The sequence below is a fragment of the Heliangelus exortis genome, chromosome 1, assembly GCF_036169615.1.
Source record: "Heliangelus exortis chromosome 1, bHelExo1.hap1, whole genome shotgun sequence".
NCBI lineage: Eukaryota > Metazoa > Chordata > Aves > Apodiformes > Trochilidae > Heliangelus > Heliangelus exortis.
In genome coordinates, this window is record NC_092422.1 from 65,262,066 (window position 1) to 65,285,966 (window position 23,901).

General features: G+C 37.5%; 1 protein-coding gene and 1 long non-coding RNA gene across 3 annotated transcripts in view; both read right to left on the minus strand.

Annotated features, from left to right (window-relative positions):
- The window catches only part of LOC139797420 (uncharacterized), a 506,940-nt gene that overhangs the window by 214,234 nt on the left and 268,805 nt on the right, over nt 1–23,901 (minus strand). The window lies entirely within an intron of this gene.
- GABRB3 (gamma-aminobutyric acid type A receptor subunit beta3) overlaps nt 1–23,901 on the minus strand; it is a 192,483-nt gene that overhangs the window by 13,248 nt on the left and 155,334 nt on the right. For both annotated transcript variants that reach the window (XM_071746505.1, XM_071746514.1), the window contains 5 exons: nt 20,922–21,142; nt 15,083–15,165; nt 13,758–13,895; nt 5,897–6,049; nt 1,419–1,663 (listed from right to left, as the gene is read on the minus strand). In XM_071746505.1, the coding sequence (XP_071602606.1) occupies nt 1,419–1,663; nt 5,897–6,049; nt 13,758–13,895; nt 15,083–15,165; nt 20,922–21,142 (840 nt within the window). The remainder of the gene's footprint in view (nt 1–1,418; nt 1,664–5,896; nt 6,050–13,757; nt 13,896–15,082; nt 15,166–20,921; nt 21,143–23,901) is intronic.

The window sequence follows — 23,901 nt, forward strand, 5'->3', positions numbered from 1 at the left end:
AGCAAGATAAAAGAGGTTGATATATGATCCAATCTGAGACATAAAAATGGCATGGTCTGGGTAGGAAACCCCCTCATTTTCATTAGTTGAGGTATGTATGCTTCTATTGGCAGTATACACTGGTGGATCTCAGCACAGAAGAACAGTCAGACATTGGGTACTATTGGGCCCATTAACAAGACTTGCACTGAATCATGTAAATAACTTAAACAGATGAGATTCACCAGATGGTATCCATTGGGAGAACTGAAACTTCATGAATACATCTGCATTATGTGCTTGTAGCTAAAATCTTCTCTACTACTTTAAGTTGTGATACCCTTTTTTCCCATCAGCTTTTTTAATATTATAACTATTTATCTTTCCAGGAAAGGAAATTGAAGTGCTCCTGCTGCTAGCTTAGTCCTAAGCAGTGCTGTCAACTGTGACAAGAATTTGGTTTCATAATATAGTCGACAAAAATTAGTTTATTGGTTCAAAAAATATTTCACAGATATGAGTGTAGATAATTAGGTATAGTTCTGCATTACATTTGCCATAGCAGACTGATACATTAATATCAAACTACAGCTTGCAATTACTTTTATGCTACTGGTATTTAATAAACAGGTAGTGGTTCTGTCACAGCAAACTCTTCTAATTTGTAGTTGATAAAAAACCAGTTTTACTCAGCAAAATGGAATGAAAAAGCCTGAGTGGGAGCATTTTAGCCAACACCTGGGTTTTATTCAAACTGACAGGGATTGCTAACATCATATTGTGCTGAATACCTCAAGTTTTTCTTCCAAAGGGAAAAGAAAAAGGTATTAATTGGATGAAGTAATACTCAAGCAAGGAAACCAGGTAGAATACAAACAGCACAGACCATTCCAACATTGTATTTCAGAAATCAACATGAAAGTTTCTTTAGGAATTGTAATTTTCTCCTGGTCTTGAACAGCAGCGGCTGACAATGCTACACATAGCAGTTTAGCTCTGCTGGACAATTAATTAGCATGGCAGAACTAATTCTTTATCTGTTCTCTCCCACTCTAATGCACCTACTCTAGCTGAAGTGAGAAAGTATGCCCATATCCTGTATTCCCTTATGTAGGTACTTAAACAAAATCACTGTTAAATTATATTTGATTTAGACAAATAAATGCCTTTGTGCATCTGAGCCTTCAGTTTCAAGCTAGATGCACTCCCATTTTTTTCTTCTTCCTAGTTACTTGTTATACAAGTCATACTCACATTAATTTCTGCATGCCTCAATACATTCCTCTAAGTAGGTTCTTGGAGATAAAAATGCCAAAGTTTGTCCACAAAAAGAAGATGTGGTTGTTGGTGTTTTTATGCGAGCTGCTTGTTTGGTTGGTTATTTTATACAGACAGTAAAATTAAAAAGGAGAGAACGCGTATATAATAAAGAGTCCTACCCGGCTGCCTTCGAACTTTGAGCGATCGTTGTTTGCCTTTGCTGTTTTTTCTGCAAGCTTCTTCTGCCTTTGAGGGCCTTTTCCAAAGAAAATGTAGTTGACGAAGGCGTATTCAAGTAAGGCCAAGAAGACAAATACAAAGCAGCCCATAAGATACATGTCAATGGCTTTAACATACGGAATTTTGGGCAAAGTCTCTCGCAGATGAGTGTTGATCGTTGTCATAGTCAGTACAGTTGTAATTCCTACACAAAAGAAAAAAGAGCTCATATCTTGCAGCTCCAAGCATACCACGCTTCAATTTTATTACCCTTTTTGGCAAATTTGCCTTGTCAGAGTGAATGAGTTTAAACAATTTGTGAAAGATATTTCACAGGTGACATCACTGCAAATGAAAGCAAAATTAAAGCTTGAGGCATTATTATTTTGTTACAGTATTTCCTTCATATAATCAGGCAAAGCAGCAAGAAGGGAGTGCAGAACCTGCTTTGGGTTCATGCAGACTCATGGAAGCCAATGTAGTTGTACTGAGGACCTCTTCCATGAAGCCCAAACTGATCTGCAACAGGAAGGCAAATAGTCTACCTAGCACTAAAAGGTGTGCTATTCCAGCACTGTGCTGCTCAACAAAGTGGAGAGATGTTTTTTAAAAAGTTACAAAATTAACATGGGGCCTGGATAGATAAAATGCACATGCACATATCAAGGCAGTTTCTACATAGAGATGGTAAAAGGTTCCTCTCATGCAGTTTTAAATTTCTCAGAGTTGAGCAGTTTGTTCAAGTCAGTCCTGTAGGGTCTCCCAGTAGCACATGAAGAGAGACAGGCACCTTTCTAGAGTGGTTCATCCCATTTATTTTAGACACCTATTTCAAGAAAAGACAATACAGAAGAGGTAGACTAGTTTAGAGCATTAGTCTGTGTGGAAAGAAGTGAGATGAGCAGTGACAGGCAGACAGGTATGTGCATTTATGTTAAAAAAAAAAAGCCAAGGAGGGAGAATAGCATTTTTATAGTGATCATCTGGACACCAATAAAGTATCCAGAAAAATCTAGAAGGTATATCAAACCCTCATTTATTTACCTAAGGGTGGGCACAGAACCTGAAACTATATTACAGAGCACAGTTTTGAAAAGCTGGTAAGAAAACAAAATTTATTGTCGGTCTGCTTGAACTGATAATAAACTGCAGGGTCTGTATCTGTGCTGGAAATTTTATGGGAATCACAAATCACAGCTGGTTGAAAACACTGATTTGTGGAATAAGTCTACACTGGTAAGAGAGGAAAGCCACTCTAATAGGTCCCCTCTGTTACTATTTTCTCTGGTTCCATAATTATATGACCAGTTTGTAAGTAGTCACTAAAATACAGGCAGAACAAAAATAAAGAACAAAAGAAAATTGCTGCCATGTCCTCAAGCACAGCTTCTTTTACCTGAAGAGACAGAAATAAAGACAGTATAATTCAAAATCAAGCTGCCAGTGTAAACAGTGTCACTCCAGGGAACTGTAGTAGTGGCCTACAAGGTTCTGTAGCAGATATTTTGTCTATTTATTCAGTTGGCGTCATGCAGTTTTCAGTATTTTTCCTCTAAACAATGAAAAAAGTGTGTGTTCATGTCAGATGTTTCATTGCTTGAAATAAAGCCTAGACACACATAGCACAAGCTTATTTAAAAATTATATTGGGTTTAACTCATGCAGCTCTGCAGTAAAAGGAGGAGCATGTATAGCTGACACATTATTTTTACCTAAAGAAACTTTGACAAAGTCTCTAGAAAACCTCCATGCTAGCACAAAAAGCAAGGGTGAGATAGCTGGAAGACTGAAGCAAACACTATCATACATTTGCAGCCCAAGAGATTTCTCCAGCCTGAATTAACTTCTTTGTAGGATTACCTGCTGCTGCTTCCTGTAAGGGATTCCAAAAGTTACCTAAGATTAAATTGGTTTTTGTATCAGAAATCCCACAGATGCCTTTTAACATACCCATGGCATCTCACTATTATCCCACAGATGCCTACCAAAGCCTAGGTCAAAAAGAGACTTAGAAACCTTCTCAGTGGGTGTTAAAATGCCCATGTTTTGGTGTCTGATCCCAGGTCCAAGTCTCAATTCTAGAGATAAGTCCTTAAACACCACACGAGAAGAATATGATGGCTCTTTTGCTGATCCAGAACACTAAGCACACTGAACAGAAAGGTGTCTCTACCTCTAACCAAAAGGAAATACATCCCCTGGGAAATTCTGCTGACACTCTGCATGCAAATGCCCTTCTGGAGATCAATAGTTTATTTTAAAATACATCTGGAGAACAAGCAGCTGACACCCACCAATATTATAAAACCAGGATAGTCTTGTGATTACAGACCTGGCCAAAAGTGAGAACTCTTGAGATTATTTTTCTCTTTATTCGAAGGACTGCATTTATGAACTCCCAAGGCTAACTAGATAAAAACTCACTTTTTAACAGAATTTATAGTTTTGAATATTACTCCTGAGATCACCCCAATATCTGGTTCTACCTGCAATGTCTATAGCACATTGTCTCTGGAATGAGCTGATCTTTTTTCCACACCTGACTTTCTCTGTTGAGGGAACTACTTGGTTCTGTGCAGCCCAGCCCATTGACAGGGTGTGCAGCAAAGAACCAGGAATGGAAGCAAAACAGGAAAGTGAATGAAATAAAATCAGGCTCTTTTTTTAAGAACACAGGCTTCCTGCAAGAGCTGAATAAAAGGTGTCCTCCATGTCCCTGAGGATTGCATAGAAACTTCTTCCTCTAACAAATACTTAAGGAGGCCTTACCTTCCTCTGAAATGAGCTTTTCAGAGCTAGTTACAGATGTCCTAGCGTGCTAGTTATATTGCCTTTAAATTTTGATACATTTTCATATCAGCCTCAAACTCATAAGAGAACAAAGGAACATAGGATTAGACCCATGGTACTGAACTTTATTATACAAACATCAGGTGATCCAAGACATAATCAGCAAGGCTCTAATTGTTTTCTCAGAATAACCTATTAGATGGATTTCTGTCCTCTCCAAAGTACTATCAGTTGGAAATAGAATAACTTGGCTCCTGCACTTGCATTGAATGTACCCTTGACTTTTGTTGTAGCATTTGTGTAATCACAAGACAGTACTTTATAAACCTGTGCTACACAGAAATAGGCCCTATGAAGTTTCCTTAAACAAGAAAAAAACATCTGAACCCATTATAGAAGGGTGTGGAACATCACTGGATTTGGTCATTTCTGTCTAACCATCTGTTCTCTGCAGTTCTAGCCAGTATGTAAAATCTAAATGATGACTGATTTGTTTGAAATACTCCCCTCACTCAGTCATAACATCTTCAGGGCGGACCTTTGGATTTTTGGCAGCCAGCAGTTCATTTATGAATACATCAGTGCATGGACTCTATGGCCCACCTTCTAATAAACTACTACTTAGTTGCTATTTGCTGAATGAGCACTAGTTGCTGAGTGGTAATGCCAGATTGTATCATGCCCAGATACAGCATCTGTACAATTACTGAACAGTAACTACAGATAATCTAGAGCAATAGACAAGTTCAGATGCTAGGACATTATATGATATTTACAGTGGCATAGCTGTGGCTCCCAGCCTGCTTTAGTATGTAGGACCTTTGGACATCTGGTCTGGAGGACAGAGATGGGGAATCTATGGATATGGGTTGGAGTTTCATTTGCTGTGGTATGTACCAGAAAAATAAGGAAATTGGAAATATATTCCTGTTTTAAGAAGAGAGTGTAGCAGGAAATTATACAGCATAGGCTTAGAGTTAAGTTTTGGGTATCTGTTATTGGGAGCACAGGATTGAAGACATGTTTGGGATGAGATCAGAGACACTTGTAGTTATAAGGATTTATGGAGCCATCTAATCTTCCTTGTCTATAGCTATCCCTGAGTATGCTTCCTTAACAGATGAAACATTTCCTGTAAAATATTTTAAAACCACCTTCCCTTATCCAAAGGACACTTAGATCTGAAAAGTCTTGGCCAAGGGTCACCAGCCTGTGCCAAATCCATGTTTTTCTACCAGGAGGTAAATGGCACTTAAAGCTGTCACAGCTGACGTGCTCCCTTGCTGTGACCTAGCACACGGTTCTTCAGGTCTGTTCCTGCCACTGCCAGTTTAAGCACCCAGGACCTCAGAGGGAGGAGGGCAGGAGCCACACTTGTCTCCCCACACTGAGCTGGACCAAAAGCCCATGCTCAAGTTCTTTGATGAGAAGAAGAGCTTTGTGAGCAGATTGTGTCAGAGACAGTGCTAGCTACATTCCTGCATGAAGGGGAAAACCTATCACTTTCGAGACAATACAGGATAACGTGCTTTTAATGTAAATTATTTTGCGATATCAAAACCACTGACATCACGTTGCAGTCTTCAACAACCTCCAAAGGCTACATTCAGCCTAACATTTTCATGTCCCACTCATTCTTAGCACATACCAAGGGCAACTCTTGCTGCTGATGCATCATAATTGATCCAGAATGACACCCATGATAGAATGGTAATCAGTATGGAGGGCATGTAGGTTTGGAGAATAAAGTATCCAATATTTCTCTTCAACCGGAAGCTCAGTGAGAGTCTTGGATAGGCACCTGAGGAGAGGGAAGGGAAAACAGTATTATATAAACCTAAGAAGAGACACTTGCAGAGAGTTGTCTTCATTTTCTTTAGAAACTAAAGCATGGACGTGTTATGGGGCAGTCTGACATCTGCAGAACAGCAGGGAAAATGCCTTCACTGTAGTACTGGTTGGTATTAAAGGAAACCTTGCACTGAACATAGTGATATCCAAGCAATTTGTATTTGGGAAGAAAAAAGAGAAAGAATAAGTCATTCTTGATTATTGAACAGATGGGTGAGCACCAGCTAGTTTTTTAAACCAGATGCTTGGGTCTCCAAGTAAAATGCTTATCCAAATACACAGGTTTTTTGCACAGTATTTACATCGAGAGGATTAGTAATGTTCATAACTTTTTATTTATGTGAAAGAGTTGTCCATGTATTTGCACTTAGTAATTACATCTGAACTATGAGGAACATGCTTCCTGTGGTGTCAAAAATAAATTGCAATGAATTCCAGTGAGGCAAAGCCTTCAGACAAGATCCAATAACATCAATTAGAGCTGAACAGAATTTTTCTTCCAAAAATATTTTAAGGGGAAAAAAAAAAAAAATTTATATTCGTATGGCTATATAAACAATATATATATTTTTATATATATAAATAGGATTCATTAATTGTTACGATTGGAGTAAATAGATAAATAAAAATAAGCTTAATGAATAAGTTTCAAACAAAATAATTCATATTCACCTTCAAACTGGCATATTTCAAAATGGATGTTAATCTTACTGAATGTGTTTTATATATATTTAGAAACCTCAAAACACTTTGGTGATTACTTTCACCAAATGCAAAGAAGATTAAATCCAAGTACAAGGAAAAAGTAGTAATTGACACAACATTAGGTCCATGATTTCAGTGTTTGCATTACTAGCTTTAGATATGGTAGTTCAAATAGCTCATCTAAAAGCTTATTATAGTCAACATCCTAAAAAACCATTTCTGAATAAACCAAGGGCCCAACTAGGTATTAGACGACATCACGTGCATTCTAATGCAAATATATGCAAGATATGAAAGATTAAATCTAAAAACAAATTAAAAATTAAAATTAAAACCTATCCCTTTAAATTATGATCATATGTTTGCATATAAGTGTAAGAAATCCCATTTGCCCAGACACACAAGAAGGAATGCATTTCCAGAGAGAGAAAGTGAAAGAAGGAATAGGAACCTCCAGATTTTTCTTGGACACATTCTGCATAGTTTGAATACTTTCAGTCATATGATGTAAGAAATGCTACACAGTTTCCAGGCAGCAGAAGCATCAGGGGAGCATCAAATTTTATGCAACTATCCTTAACTGTTTTATTAAACAGTTGCAGAAGAACTATCACTGGAAAAAGAAATATCTGGTACATATATTTGGCTGCTGTTATTACTTAAATCAGTAGTAATTTTTTCCAGAGTGAAATCCTTTCTAGTTTCACCAACAGAACAATATTAATGGAGTCAGAAGACTTTATTTCATCATGAAAATCAGACCAAGATTTTCTGCTGTCTAAAGCAGTCAACAGGATTTTCAGCAAAGAATTATTTAGGCTTCAGCTTGCTTAACATCTTAATTTTCCACTGGACAACGTTTCCTTTCAAAATTTCAAAATTCTCTCTTCAAAACCACGTCTGCTTTTTGCAAACAAAGCTTAACTTTTTCATTGAGCGTCTTATGAAATGGTTTTCAACAGCCTTGTTTCTCCAGACTATGTAAATTAGACAGGAGCATACCCTGCCATCACGAAATACATGAAAAATGTAGCAGACCTGATCGCCTTTCTGCAATGGGAGCAATGCATCAGACAGAAATCTTTAGAAAGATCTGTTGAGGATAATTATTTCAAATAATACACCACCCATGCAAACTCTCAATAAATCTCTTCCTTTCCAAAAGTCCCATTCAGGTCTGGCTGTCTGTGGAATTCCTGATAATGGTGATGATGGGAAAATCTCCCACAAAATACTGATTCTTTGATAAACAGTCTGAAGGATTCATTAATAAATGTTCAGTAGAATGAACCACTGAATTAAAGCCTCTTCTTGGGCTCCTCCAGTGCCAAGGTCTCTGGACGTATTGAAGAACATCCAAGAAAGAAGAGAGCATGTTGCTATTGATAAAGCAGGGAAAATGGTGTGGATGGAGGAGGCATGTGTCAACAGTAGAGAGAAGTAATGTGTAATATATGTCAATAATGTTCAGTAATAATTCTGAACTGAGAAACAGTGTAATAGAGCAAACTTTAGACATTTATCTTGAATGCTTCACCCACGACCATCACCCATTATCTCATCACATTGCCCATCTAATAGGATAATGTGTAATGGAATCATAGAACCAAAGAATGGTTTGGGTTGGAGGGCACCTTTAAAGGTCATCTAGTCCAACCTCCCTGCCATAAGCAGGGACATCTTCAACTAGATCAGGTTACAACCAAAACGAGTGGGACCTGGCACTAATGGTGGGCTCTCCAGGCAGATTGTCTCAAGGCCAGAGATGTCAACATAAAGTTGTTTCAAGTACTATGTTCTTCATCCTAGAGTTGGAATTGGAGAAATTTATTTGCAAATCTGAAGGCACACTGTTCATTTTGAGATCATAGAATCACAGGATGGTTTGGGTTGGAAGGAACACTAAAAATTATCTAGTTCCAGCCCCTCTGCATGAGCAGTGACACCTTCCACTAGACCAGGTTGCTCAAAGCCCCATCCATCTTGGCCCTGAACACTTTCAGGGAGAGTGCATTCACAGCTTCCCTGGGCAACCTGTGCCAGTGTTTCACTGTCACACTAAAATATTTCTGATGTCTAACCTAAATCTACCTTCTTCCAGTTGATGACATCTCAGATAGGAGGATGCATCTGGTGGGTATGACCTATCCTTTACCTGATTTTGAGCAGCAGATGGAGACTAAGAAGTCCTATGTCATCTTGATTAGCAGTCAGTCAAGCAACTCACTTGAACTGCATACAAAGGAGCTTGGTGCCTAAGCTCTGATTATATTTATAGGAAAGCCAATTAGACTCCTGTCCGTGGACTGAATCTGTCTCCAGACTGTACTGACTAGATTCCCATCAACTAAGACACCTGAAGTTCATACACAGACAGACAAACTATATTCACCTTAAATCAGAGCAAGACAAAATCCCACACCACAAGCCTCATGGTTAGATTTCGAAGGCCTGTGGCTCCTTTGCAATGTAACCAAAGGTCTTGATGACATTACACCTACTTACTGGAGTTATCACATTGCTCATTTTCATAGACTTAGAATACCATCCTGTTTTGGGGTGATTTTCCAAGCTGAAATTTTATTGGGAGCTTTGGATCCCAGACAATTCCCAAATAATTTGGTCTTTGTAATAGTTCAGGTTGAAATTAAAGCATGAACTTGTAACCTTGTTTTTAATACTATGCAGCAAGAGTTCTCCTTTAAGTAGCTCTCCCCAAGACTACAGTAGTTTGTGTTACTTTCACCTGTCTTGCTATCATGCCTTCGTAGATGATCTATTGGCCCTGCCTCCAGCCTTTCACCTCTGCTATAAAATTCACCTTCAGGAAATAAATCCCAGAAATCTGTGGAAATAAAGAATTAACAGAAGGAACATTCCTTATATCCCCTATTTATTTCCCTTCTTTGGATGTCTGAAGCTCAGGGAAAGGATGGGTCCTAACCTGCATGGAATAAAGACTTCAAGCCCAGATCTTTATTTATCCAAGAAGGAACCATCTTGTGAAATTTATTTAATAAAAATGAATTTTTTAGTGAGCTCAACAATTACACTGGGTTTTGCCTGATTACGCTTGGATAGTGATTTGTCAGTTAAGACTCAGTACATTTATAAGTTAATTATGAGGAAATTCTAGTTGTTAACATTCCAACAAAATTTGTTTGGTTGTGGTTTTTTTGTTGTTTTTTTTTTCCCTAAAGAACAGTGTTGCTGTTCAGGGACTAGATTTGTCATCCTCCCTCCCATCTCATATAACTCGTTGATGTCTATGGGCTAATTTAAATAGTATGGGAAGAACAGAATTTGGCCTGAAATATTTCCATCTAACAACAGCATTGAGAATGCAGGCATGAATACAAATACTTAATCAATAACTGAGCCAAAAATATTCCTCTTTCATATATTTGGGCACTTGGTAAAAAGTAATTACTTGTTTCTGTTTCAATTTCATTAAAAGCTAGCAAGCTGAAATATCTAGCTCCAGGGCTAAATTAGTCTCTTGCTGTTTTATTCAAGTATGAACCAAGAGAACAGAGTTGGTCAGTTACAGACTTCTCATTTTAATCTGTTCTTCTGGGAAGGTTCTTCAGCTAATTGCAAATGTACTTTACAGACTGATCTTTCATAATACAGCAAATAATTAATTTTCAACTATTTTAAGAGTACTCTCCTCTTACCAACAAGTTGCTACTCGTCTCTTGACTGCTATGCATCTTGACCCTTTCAGGTTGTATTTTACAGATCCCCATGCCTTTTTAGTTTCTTAGAACTGGATAACAAACTTTTAGTAGGCAGATTCAGCTCACAGGTCTAGGCACTAATTTCAGGTTTTTGCATGCAGATGTTTATTCATGGACGGCACAGAAGCTCTCATTGCAAACCCATGGAAATCGAGACTTAGAGTCAGCTTATTCTTAGGGTGTGATTTCACTGCCTATACAGAGGTGTCTAATGCCATTTGAGATGCATTAGACTATTGAAGAGTAGAACTTAATGCTAGTTAAGTAATTAATACTGAACTAGTAGCTTGTCACATGGGAGACAAGACTGTAAACCGCCAGAACAGAAGTCTAACTGCTAAGCAGGATGCTCCACAGAACCTCAAAAAGCACTAGATACCTATGTTTAGGCAACTGAAAAGTGTTTGAAGAGCTATTCATTTGACAGAATAGAGGTATTGAAGAGAGGAATAGCTCTTTAGGCTCCATTGGCAGCACGATCTGATATCATTTGGCTATGGGTTTTGTTCAGTTACTGACAAATAGGCATCTACTGCCATTTTAGAAGTCTTCTGGTAGCATGTATGGCTTTCAGTTGGTATTAGAAGGCTGGTCACACAGATTTTCCTTTTCACAGCAATTTAAACACTACTATCCTCTCCACGATGAATAAAGAGGACAAGGTATTGCCCATGTCTTTGCAGATATCTTGAAGACATTGTGGAAGACTTTATTTAATTCCCACCAACTGTTGCTTTTTTAAAAAAAATACTTCTATTAGTATTTAATTTTATAGACTTCAGTCATACTTACTAATTTTCTCTTCTTTACTCTCTAGACCCTCTTCTAGTACTCTGCAGCTGTGTTGACCACTGCTACTCATGATCACAAGATCTCAGCTTGGGCCTTAGCAATACAAATCAGACTCTATAAAACATGGTTTTGTTTTGCTGTGGTTTTTTTTCCCAAAAAAGATGTTATTGGGTCACGGTCAGTCTGAGACCAACAGCAACCAACAGATTTCTAGACACGGAATCCTGGCTTAATCTGGTATTTCCTATTCAAAATTTGGATAGGAATAATCATTTGCATTGATATAATTTGCACTTGTCTATAATGACTTTTATACTTTATTCAGACCCATTTTGCTAATTTGGCATGATAATTTTAACTCTAATGCTATGCTTCAACATGCATGTAGTTTCTCTAGTATTCTGCAGTGCTGCACAGCTTTCTGTCATTATCTATGGGGTTTCTGCATGCTTACTGTTGCTCCTCAGTTGTAACTATGGGAACAGATTTTTCCATTTGCATAAGTTACACAAGATTATACAGCACTGTTCCTCATGATGGATAGAAGAAATAACTACTCCAAAAGCTGTTTATAGCCTGACTCTGAAGCCTTTTAGTTTTATACAATCAAAGCATGCTAGTACTGAAATCTCTGAAATGTTCACTGGGATATTGCTCTTAAAGAACTAATTTGAGACTTCATTAACCTCAAAGCCCCCACTCCTCACCCCCCCAAAAACCCCCAAAACAACCCATGCCTGATTTATTTTCTACAGAAATGTAGAAACTGGCCCTAATTACTAGGACCATGAGGAAGTAGGGTCTTGAGAAGTAATTTGAAATGTGTGCTGACTTTATCCCTCAGATTCCCAAGCATGCTTCAGATTTAGAATTAAATAAGTGGTTTGGAGAAATAAATGTGATGTGTCCCATGCACGGAAGTACTTGTCACAAAATTTCATACTTAATCAAGCATTTTCATAATGTTCTGTGCCAAAAAAGTAGTACATTAAATATTGTCTCTTTGTCAGTGACAAAAATTACGTCTCAGAAAATAGTACAAGAAACATGGAAGAATCTGTCTCTGTAACTGTCTCATCCTACTCACTAGTGTCAAGCTGTCTTAAACCTTGAGAGTTTCTTACCCCTTCCACATGTTTTCTTGGGAAGAACTGTTGTGTCAGTTACATAACTGCCTACTCCTGGTTTTCATTGTCTTTCATATTAGCCTAACAGCTCTTTGGATTTTTCTTTTTCCTGAATTCTCATCTCTAAGTTACTAAGTTATGCTTTCACAGAAACATTCCACACTAAGAGGTGGCTTTGGACTGTCATAAAAACTTCCCAAGTAAGGGTTCTGTATTCTCATTGCTGTCAAAAAGAGCCATCCTGCACAACCATATCCAGCCCTGTAAGGTAAAAACAGGTAAGCCCTAGCTGTCAAAGGTGACACTAGCTGTGGAAGGAAGAACTGAAGGGTACAGGATTAGAACATCTGTTCCTCTACAGAATAAAAACCTTTCCATTCACAATGATAAACAAGTACAGCAGCAGTTGGCAAAACCCCTCATATTAATTTCAATCTCAGCAATATTTACATTTTGTTCTGAAATACAACTTGTGTTTCTGTGTACTTTGAAACAGATGCTGTGACCAAAGAGTGGGTGAAGTGATGCTTACAGCCATAATAGAGCTGTGCTACATTTGTTCCAGTGTGCTGGGACACAGAGAACAGCACACTCCTGTGGTATGAGGAGTACTGAAAATCTGGAGGTCCCAAATAGCAGCCCCACACTTGCTGATTACTTTCACTGTTGCTTTACTCTTGTAACACACAGCATTCTCCTTTGATGGTGTCTAGCATTAAATATGTAAATCAACATTGTGCTTTGTCACCTGAAAACATCAATGCTGTGAATTACTGGTAACTTTTATCACATCTTCAAGGAAACAGGGAGGAAACCCAGGGATTTAATTTTAGCATCTCAACTACAATGACAAAAGCACTGGATAAGTAGACAGTACTATAAATCCATCAGAGCAAAGCAGGATGTTAAAGACATTACATTCACTACACAACAATGAAACAAACATGGTCTGAAAAGTTGCAGGCTGGTGTTCATAAAATTGGTGGCTTTTTGACCTAGCATAACAAACCATGTATGAACTGTAACCCCATAGGCTACATTTCAACTGATGTTTCAGAGTGAATCACTTCCTATTTATGCAGATGATGGATATTTAGGTGTCTGGTTAAGTATCACACACACATATAAGAAAAATACTTCATTGGCTACTACAGTGGGCTTCATCAAGTATGTAATTTCTTTAGCCAAACACTTAACACAGGCTATACATAATTAAGATTAATAATGATTAATAGAACAGCAATCGTCATACACATGGAAATTAAACACTAAATGGGCAAATGACAATACTTGCCTGTGGCAAAGACAACATTCTTTGACACCAGTCTGTATTCTACAATGGAGAACTGAGGAAGCTCAATTCTCTCCACGCCAGTGACTGCATTATCTCCACCTCTCCAGTAGAACTCTATGTCATCAGTTGTGTAGCCATCTGCAGGCAAAATAGGAGAGGAAGTCAGAAATAACAACAGACTGAAAAGTAGCTTCAGACATACTACGTACAGTTTGTCATTTGAGAAAATGAAAAGGATCAGAACTGCTGGCGTGGTGTATGATATTTTGTTCTGTATGCCTGGGGGAAGGTATCCTAAAAAGCTGTGCCATTACAGTTTGCCTAGGACTCTGAGGCAAAATACTTTGGGTTTTGGTTTGGGGTTTTGTTTGTTTGTTTGTTTTGGGTTTTTTGTATCATTTAGTATCATAAAACTCACACAGGGATTAATGGCTCCAAGGAGGCAGAAAATGCTACCCTCTAATGTGCAGAACTGCAGATTAGCACGATTTAAGACATCATACAAATATAGCACTGAAGCAAAGTGTGTATTTAAGCTGATAACAACCAGAAGGAAGTTAATTAAACAATGAATACAGACAAAAATAACCTGGGCAGATCTTTTCCACGTGCACTAAGGAGTGTGAGTTGAACCACTCCCATTAGCTTCTGTAGTGAAGGACTACAGCTGAAACAGAATAAATACTAATATTTTCTGCATATGGCCTAGAATCTCCAGCCAGTAGCAGAAATGGAGCAGAAAATATTGAAAGTGAATACTGTATATTGTAATAAGTGAATATACTGAAATATTCAGTGAAATTTCAATATTCAGTGAAAACTGAATATTGTAATCCTAGGACATAACTAGGTGGAAGGAAGAATCTGGTTTTGCTTGGAACACCACTGCAAATCATAAATGGGGTCAATCTGAAAGCCCAGGGTGGGTCCTAAGGCAAGACCACCCATGCATAATAAAGCATACTGAAAGAAAATGGTATCACAGTGTTTACTCTCTCAAAAATTAATCTGATTAAAATACAAACATTAATTTTTTGTTTTGAAGATAAGCATTCAGCCATTGCCTTTCCAAAGTCAAGCTGGAGGAATAAATGACTTCAGCCTGTACTAACCCTATTTTTCTAGTATGTATCATCCATCTAGAAATGGATGAGCCCTTATATATTTGTTTTACAAGTCAAATAAACAAATGAACAAACAAAATCAGGAATGGTAATTACATGATGCAGAGAGTGTTTAGGGACACCAGTGCAAATCTTACACAGCTCAGTAAAAACTGCCCCACATCTGAACTAGGTTTTACATGCATTTTCTTATGTACGTACAGCTTTCTATTTCCAGAGTGCAGTTTTGTTCATCTAATGGGTATCTTCTCAAGTCCATCATGCAAGCTGCAGTGGTTGTGATTCTGAAATACAAACATCAAAGAGAACTACTGTACAGTCAGTGATCCAGTTGTTGCTTCTTTTTTCAAAAAGTGAGGATCTGAAAAACAACTTACAAGAGCTGAGAATCTGGTCCACAGTTTTACACTGAGCAGCAGCTTAATATAGCTGTGGTTACACTGACTGCAATGGAAGAACTCACTGTGACTTACCCTTATGCAACCAGTCCCTTTGAGGTTCCATGGACCTGTCTGCATATGCAAATATTATGCAAACATTTGCTGAGATGAAAACATATGACTTTACAGAAAATGTGAGGCAAAAGAAGTCTGCTACAAATGACAAAATTATTAGAGCTGTGTGAATAACTGGTTCCTTGGTTTTGTGGCTGCTATAAAAAATACAACCTGAAATATTGAAAAAATATCTTTAAACCAGCAGAATGTTTTGTTTCAACTTTAGACTGCACTTCACTAGTTTTGAAATTGAAAGAGGATTTTGCAATGAATCACCGTATTGAATTTCAAATTTTCTCCAAATAACACTATATTTTTTCTTCCATATTTTTAATATAGGCAATTTGGCACATGAAGGATGAATTCCACTGACATTTCATTATTGATGAATCTACACTTTTTTGAACTGTTGATATTAGGAGTATCAACAGTACACATGTGTAACCAAACTAGTTGTATTAACAGCTGTATCACACAACATTGGCACCTTATTCTTAAATTAATGGATTTATATATTTGTGCTAACTTTTAGACAGATTTAAACATATGCTTATGATTAATCTTCAGCATATTTCAGTGTTGTGCTGAGTCACAGCCTTTATCATGAGTATGTTTGTTATTATGCATAATAAGTTTCACATTTAAATTATCTTTTGGACCTGACTAAGTTCATTCCTTACTGATCCTTTTCTGATATAAACAAGAGACAGACCTTGTACACAGTTAGTTCTTAAACAAATTATATTCTGATGATAATTTATGCTAATAATACAAGAGGAGAAATGCCTTAAATACACCTCTATAAACTGGAACCCTCAATTTTAAGGGTCTGTGCACGTGCTTTCTCCATTTCGAAGCTTTCTCTTTAACCTCATAACCATCTGAAACCACAGTCTTCTAATCTGTCAAACTACTTTAAAATGCAGTGGCAATATTTCAAGGCTAGAAAAGTAGCTTGGTGTTTCTTCACTTCTCTCACACTAAAATAACCCCCATGTTGTTATTATGAAAGTCCTATCCAATCTCTCAGAAAAGGAAGAAATCAATGTGTATCCTTAGCATATAAGTTACAATTATTCCATGGGACAACAGACGCTATCCTTCTCTGACTGAGAAGTTGCTTTTGCAAGAAGATACTATAATATTTTTGTATGGAGAGTGGTAATTCTGTGAGCACAAAGGCAATGGGTGAGCTAGATGGATGAAATGTATGAAAGAGCTCAAGGATCTGTCATTCAGCATGTCTTATCCCTTGTGTTCTGATCAGTAGCCAGTGAAAAAGGCACACAGCTGATCTTTGACCTTCCCAGCCTTGTCCATTACATGATCATTTCAGGCTTTCAGGTATCAAGTACTGTATCACAGGAGGATACTTAGGTCAACTTTCCTCCAGCTGCCTGCTGGAGATGCTCTGGTTCCTCTGTTAACATGTCCCACAGGGTTGTAGTGGTTTATAAACAGCAATTCCTCAGCTGCTCTGAAGTTTAAGGGGACATCTCTGAAATCAACCTTTGCAAGTAGCCTTCTGGGCTCTCAAGCAAGGTGCTAGACATGGGGCTATTAATTATGGAGATGAATGAGTCCTCAGAATGACTACAAGCAGCTCTGGCTGAGCATATGAAACTAGGACTACCATACAGTCTTAGAGGACAAAATTTAGTCTTGAATCTTTGATTACTGATGAATAAGCACTTATCAGCTTGATATCAGTTATCATCCTGATTGTGCAATAAAATTATTTTCTCTGTGAGTAAACTGATAGTTGTGCTCCACATAAAACAAGCAGGCACACTTTTCCCACAGCTGCTATGAAGTTTCTATCCCATGCTTCAGCACATTCCCCTACACCAACCTAGTTCTCATTTAAGATCCTGCAACAGGATCCACAGAAGCCAAGTTAAAACAAGAGGGAGTGTGGTACCAGAATCTTAATTATTATGTTGTATAACTAACTTCAAATGCCAGCCATACAAAACTCATGCATATACAAATAATTAATTTGACAGAATTATTAACATTTATGCAGCTGGCAAACTTGCATCCAACTTACTAATTGCCTTATGACTTTTTAAGAAATGTATTTTTATTTTGGCCTGTTCACATATTGTAGTGCTTCTGTGCCACGAGTTCCAGTACTAGAAATTGCATATTCTTTCTCAAGTAATTTTTTTCCCCTGGAATAAAATGTACACTTTAAATTTCATAAGTATCTACCGGAAAAGAAGATACCACAAGATATAGATAGAGGCAGATTTACCCCATTTACTCACATTAAATTGAGTGCTCTGAGGTCCCTACTGAATGAACATTCAAGAAACCAATTTACACTTCCACAAACGCTCACCAAAAGCCAATGTTAATTAATATTAATGCTAAGGCTTGTACACGCTCCCAAGAAGAGCAGGTTTATTTTTTAAAGGATGGGATGCTGCCTGAGACAGCAGGTAATAAGGTTTCAAGAACTCACCATTACAGCAGTGACAGAGCAACAACTATGAGACAAAGATAAAGAGGTACACAGATACCCATACATTTTGGGTGAAGCAATACACAAAGGAAATATTTTAAAGTGTTTAAAATTCCCTACTCTTGTTATCTTTCCTCTGGGTACAGATTCTTTTATCCTTATATAAAAGGTGGTAGATTTGCCATCCTCAGGGGTATTAAAAAAATGGGTAGATGTGGCACTTCAGGAGATGTTTTAGTGGTTGAAGTGGTGTAGGACTGAAGGTTGTACTTAATGATCTTGCAGGTTCTTTCCAACCATAAAGATTCTAGGATTCTAAGTATTTTTTATCTGGTTGACTTCAATTATGTTGTTGTATAGGAACCCTACCTGTGATGTTCTGGGAGGTGCTGCACAAACAACTGAGAGAAGGATATTTTCTTTTCCCCAGAAGTTCACAACATAAATCAGCCAAAGCAATACATATACTTCTGTGACTGGGTCACAATCCCCATGGCTAATTTGAACTTCTTTTCTGATACAGAAATACATTAATCCAAAAAGCAAAATGAAGTAAGTGTGGTTGCCTTCTCTGACTGATCAAAACTGACCTTTTCATCTTGCAAACAGCCATCATGTTTTACATGTGGGTGATAACTGCATGAGTGTTTTCAGATAGATTATCTGTACTACTCTGCTCTATTTATTTATAACATTTAGCATTATACTGCCTGAGAACACGAGGTCTGCATATGGCAAACACAAAAGCAGATGAAAAGACCGGTTTTGATCTCCAGTCTATAATTTCATTACTTTTGGGGGTCTATAATGAAAAAAAAAAAAAAAAAAAAAAAAAATTGTATCATCTTATGCTTTGTCTATTGTACTGAACAAGGTGGAACAAAGTCTGTATCACACCCAAGGGAAAAAATAGCCCAGAAATGTATTTTCTATTTCAAAAAGCTACTATACCATTCCCCTACTCTTGCAGACTTTTGCTGCAGTAGCAAACTGCTTTCTCTGAAGTAGAGAGAAATCTTGGATCACTGAAGGTCAGGTCTTTCAAAACTATGATAAATTCTACATTGTTCAGAAGAGAACAGAGCTAGTGTGGCCTCAGTACCACTTTAGTTACATATTTTTAGAGGAACTGCTTTGCTCTGTGGATACTCAATAATTGCTTGCAACCCTCCAAAATCTCCCCTATTATTCTCAGTGACCCTGTGTTTTGTGGCACATAAAACTCCAGGTTCTGGTCTCAGCCTGCAGGATGAATCATTGCCTCCAGATTGTGGCTTGAAGCCAATGCCATCAGGATGCTCTGAAGCCACAACAGAAGACAATAGGCTCGTGACAGAGCAATGCTAAGTATAAGTCTTTAAATCAATGGAGCTAAGGCTCAGATATTTTCCTCCTTCTGATCAGTATGCCCTATATTTTGCCAAGATTTAATTTCAGACAGTTATTCTTCATTAAGTAACTCAGATGCTTCACATCATGGCTATCTGACCCTGGATATTGTGTGCTTTCAGAGAAAAGGGAATGGAAATAACTGTTTGCACATGAGCCACTGGTGAAATCCCTGCTAAGCACATATTACCAAGTGAAATGAAGTCTGCCTGTGGACGTCTACATTCTGCAGAAGAGGAATCTAACTTTTTCAAATACATTGTTATATGACAGATAATCCCCACCTGAGTGACTCTAAATGTTTTTAGTGTGACAATAAGACTTCTATACATTTTTACAATCACAAATGTTCTAATCTCCACCACTTCTTTTCTTACATTGCTTGTAGGAATGGCTCTTGAGATAAGGGAAACAAAAATATGTTGCATCAGTTTTTTGAACATTTAACTACTTGTGGAAAGAATCTTAAATATGCAATGCTTCATACTGGGTCAATAGCGTGTGAGATAAATGCCTCCTTTTGCTAAAAACAGCTAAGTATAAAGACAGTATTTCCTGAACATCTAATATTTCCTGAACATCTAATATTTTCTGAACATCTTCAAAGTTTTACAGTTATCTGAGTTTATTTTTATTTTGTCTTGAAAGATTCACCTAATAATCTTGAAATAATTCATCCAATTATAGCCTATACATTAGAGTTAGCGAGCCGAGGGGTCAAGATTTAAGTCCGGTAAAAAGTTCAAATGTTGCTAAAAAACAAAAGCAGGTAAAAAAATTATACTAGGCATATAATGCACCTGCACCATTTTTTACATCTCAGTTTATACTAGGGACTCTTTATCTTGCACTACCTATGTGAAGCCCTTTTGCCTATTATCTAGGCTTAAAAATAAAATAAACTTCTGATGATGGAAATTGAGCTTCCACAAAGATTTGGGTTTTTTTCCTGGTACAGTTTATACCACAGGAGCAAATGCAGTAACCTGGCAAAAGAAAGCAACTTTTGGGTACTACTGAGTCTTCCGTTACGATTTTTGCTAATGTAGTTTAGATTATTAAGGGCAGGATTTTTCAGCATTGCCAGCCATAAAAGTTACAATTGAAAATGAAAAAAACACAGGTCAAGCCTAAAATAGGTAAAAAGTAGGATAATGTAAGATCACTTTGCACCTCTGGTTTGAAACACAACATGTTGAAGTGCTGATCCCTCCTTAAAGAAATCACTGGAGGTACCCATAATCGTGGTCCTAAATGTGGTTGACTCCAGGCAACCAAATCATGGTCCTTACTGTGGCTGACTCCCGGCAACCATGGCTGCTTGTGGCTTTTTCTTTATCGACTACAGACACATCAAGAGACAACAGAAGCACCCACATTCAATCTTATTGCCTGTGGTTTGGACAAAATTTTCAGGTTTACAATTACTGCATGCCTTTCTGCTTCCTGTAGCCAGAGGGCTTTCCAGATATGGTGACTCTACAGAAACAGATAAAACCTGACTGAAGGCGCTTCTGGCAAAATTAAGAAACATCGAGTGTGTCATTTGTTTTCTACAGGCATCTTTCAGAGTTACAGGGAAGGTTATGCAACACGCCACCCAATGTTTGTAATAACCTTGCAGCAGGAAGCAAACAGCAACAAGATACAACGACAATGATGAAAACCTCCTGACGGAAGCACAGACCTGAGGCCGTAAAGCACTGTTCCATCGGGGTGAAGCCGAATCATCCGGTTCTTCACGGTAACGCCGTGCACAAATGATTTCTTGTCATTTAAGAAGTAAGTGTCAGGCACCCAGAGCTGATCTGCCACTCGGTTATCCAGCGTGAGGTTGAGAGGTATGCCAGCATAAGCCAGCCTCTTATCTCTCCAGTACTGTTGAAAATACATAGTCAAAGTGTAATCCTGGTGAGGACAAAAAAAAAGAGAAGTACAATAGTCAATCGTACTTTGAATAACTGAAAGGTAGTAATTTTTTTCCCTGTCACTAGCTTTTGCTGTTAGCTTAATTGAAATTGAAATACTGAAAAGAAAAGCTTAATAAAAAATTAAATATTCCTATCACTTATTAAATAATTCTAATAACTCAATACTGCTCTAGCAGAGAGCACATAAAATCTTCAGAAATTCAATTAGTATCTTTTGTCTTGCTCCTCCTTTTATTTCATGTAGCTCTCCTGACAACTACCTGAAATGATGATGTTTGTGAAATGATAAATGAGATAATAGGTAAACACTGCCACCTTCCTAATTTTTAAAAATGATAGATGAATGGAGAAATGTTAGAAGCATTTTAAAGCAATATGCAAATGCCTGAAAAATAAGCTGTTAAAGTGTTGTTTATACATATGCCTTTGTGTGAGACTGCATCTTGCAGTGACATAAAGATTTGCTCTTGAATAGGTTACATCAGTACTTAGAACTATGAACTTTTGTTAAGTACACTAATTTCAATGTTTGTTTTCTATAATTTCATCAATTAAGGTTCACAGCGTCTGTTATGGGCTGTGTTCACTAACATAAGATTTAAACCTGGATACAGAAGCCAAAACCATCCATTTTTAAGTTCTTTTTTAATTTCAGAATTTGCAAACAAGATTTGGCCATGTTGTAGCAAAGTTATCTTGAAACACTTTGAAAGTCTTAGACAGCAGGCCTCATTCATTAGCTTCTTGGTATTATAAAAATAAAATAAAGTTTGGGAACATTTTAAAATTAAGTGCCAGTAAAACTGAAAAAAGAAAACAGCACATGAAAATTTCCTGTTAGAAAATAAAAAAACCTGTTTTTTCTTTCCCTCACAACATTCAACAGGAGGAAGAACATTTTTGCTTCTAGAAAGCCTATTTTATGCATGAAATAAAAAAGGTGAACATCTGAAAATACTACTTTCTTACATATGGAAATTTATGCTCACAATTAAATAAAACATTATTTTTAGGTATTATTGCCATTACAAAAATGAGACCACGAGTACAGACCATTAAAATTCTGATTTTCAAAATATAGAAGTGCTCTAAACAGGAAAACTCTTCATGAAACTCTTCACCAAATGCTCAGAAATTTATGTAATCTCCAACCACATTTAAATATTTAGCAGCAGGTGTGCAAGCCACAGGATACCTGCATTTGCATCTGGTTCTACAAGCTGTGATGCAAACCCCCTCAGGCTCGCTGCTCGTTTGGGAAAAGGATGCTCAGGCTTTCTAAGTACAGCTGTTGGGAACAGTCAATTCTTGTAGTGGGTTTCACGTGGAGACAACCCAATTTCAGGCACTGATCCTGCCCTGCTTCCCTCAAGACCTACAGCCTTTACTTGAAACCAAATGAAACTTTTGCAAGCTTTTCACACTCTGTGACTTCGCATTTGAAGCCTTTGCATTTGAGCCTTTCATTTGCAATAAATCAGTGATTCATTCTCTTTAATGAGGGAGTTGCTATAGCTTTAAGAAATCAAATTTAATTGCTTAGAAAAATAAATCATTATACATATCAAGGACAAGCTGTTCCCATTTTAGAAAAGTAATAGGAGATCTCTGAAAACAAAAAGGCCTGGTGATGGGAGAAAGGAGCCCGTGTGGGACTGCCTAGAAGGAAGCTCGTTCCTCAAAATTCAAATCCAACATGACTGTTCAGAAGAACATGCTCCAACCTTTTTGTCAGATGTCTTCTTTGGTGGGATTAATAGCCCCTGCTCATCGGTGAGCAAGGTACATGCTACACTGGGCTCATTTTCCTATCTCCCATTGACACATCAGGAAGACCACACCTCTCCTTATATTTTCTGCAACCATTTTTATGATACAGATGCATTAGGACAAATATCCTCTATGAACTCTGTTTTGACTTAACTAAAGCTTGGTTCTACTAAATTTCAAATTTTGCCATGTGCTTGGCTTTTCTAATAGGTTACACATCAAGGTAAAGAAATCAGGGATTATATCAGGGTCGATGGACACATGAGCAGTACATCAAAAGCTCGTGACCTGTAAACACACAGTAGAGGCACAAAATAATAAAACACAGAAATGAAGAAATGGGGGGGGCATGATGTAGCTCTGAAAGAAGTGAGCTAGTAAGCCCCAAAAGATAAGTGGTACATATGAACAGAAGAGAGCTTTAAGCTTGCCTCTTTTTTCCTTTGGCTTGAGATAAAATGCATGTTAACAGCTAATGAATGAGTAATTAACTAGCTAAGTACATTACATGTGGCAAGGCAAGCAGTAATAGCCCTTTTTAAAAAATAATAAAATTTACTGTGGCTGGGAACAACAGAGGAAAGTTTATAAATTTCACACAGAAACAGCAACATACAACAAACACCAAGAACTTTCAAGTGTCTTGACTTGAAAGACAAGCTTCCAAAACAAATCCTCTAAGTTATAAATTTCTTTAGTGCACAATTAACCATCACTTATTTCATCCTAACTTTAAAGATTAAAAAACCTTACCTATACATCTGCTAATGTGACTTTATTTGCATGTACTGAAAGCAATGATGACCTGAAAATACTTAAGAGGCCCCAACATGATTGCATGCCAGATATCAGCTCATTTCCAATCAGCTCATACTTTGCTTGGTATCTAGTAAGGAAAACTCTCAAGCAGCACCTCCTGCAATGGCAATATTTCCCAGATGCACCTCCACATCTGCCTGACCCCAC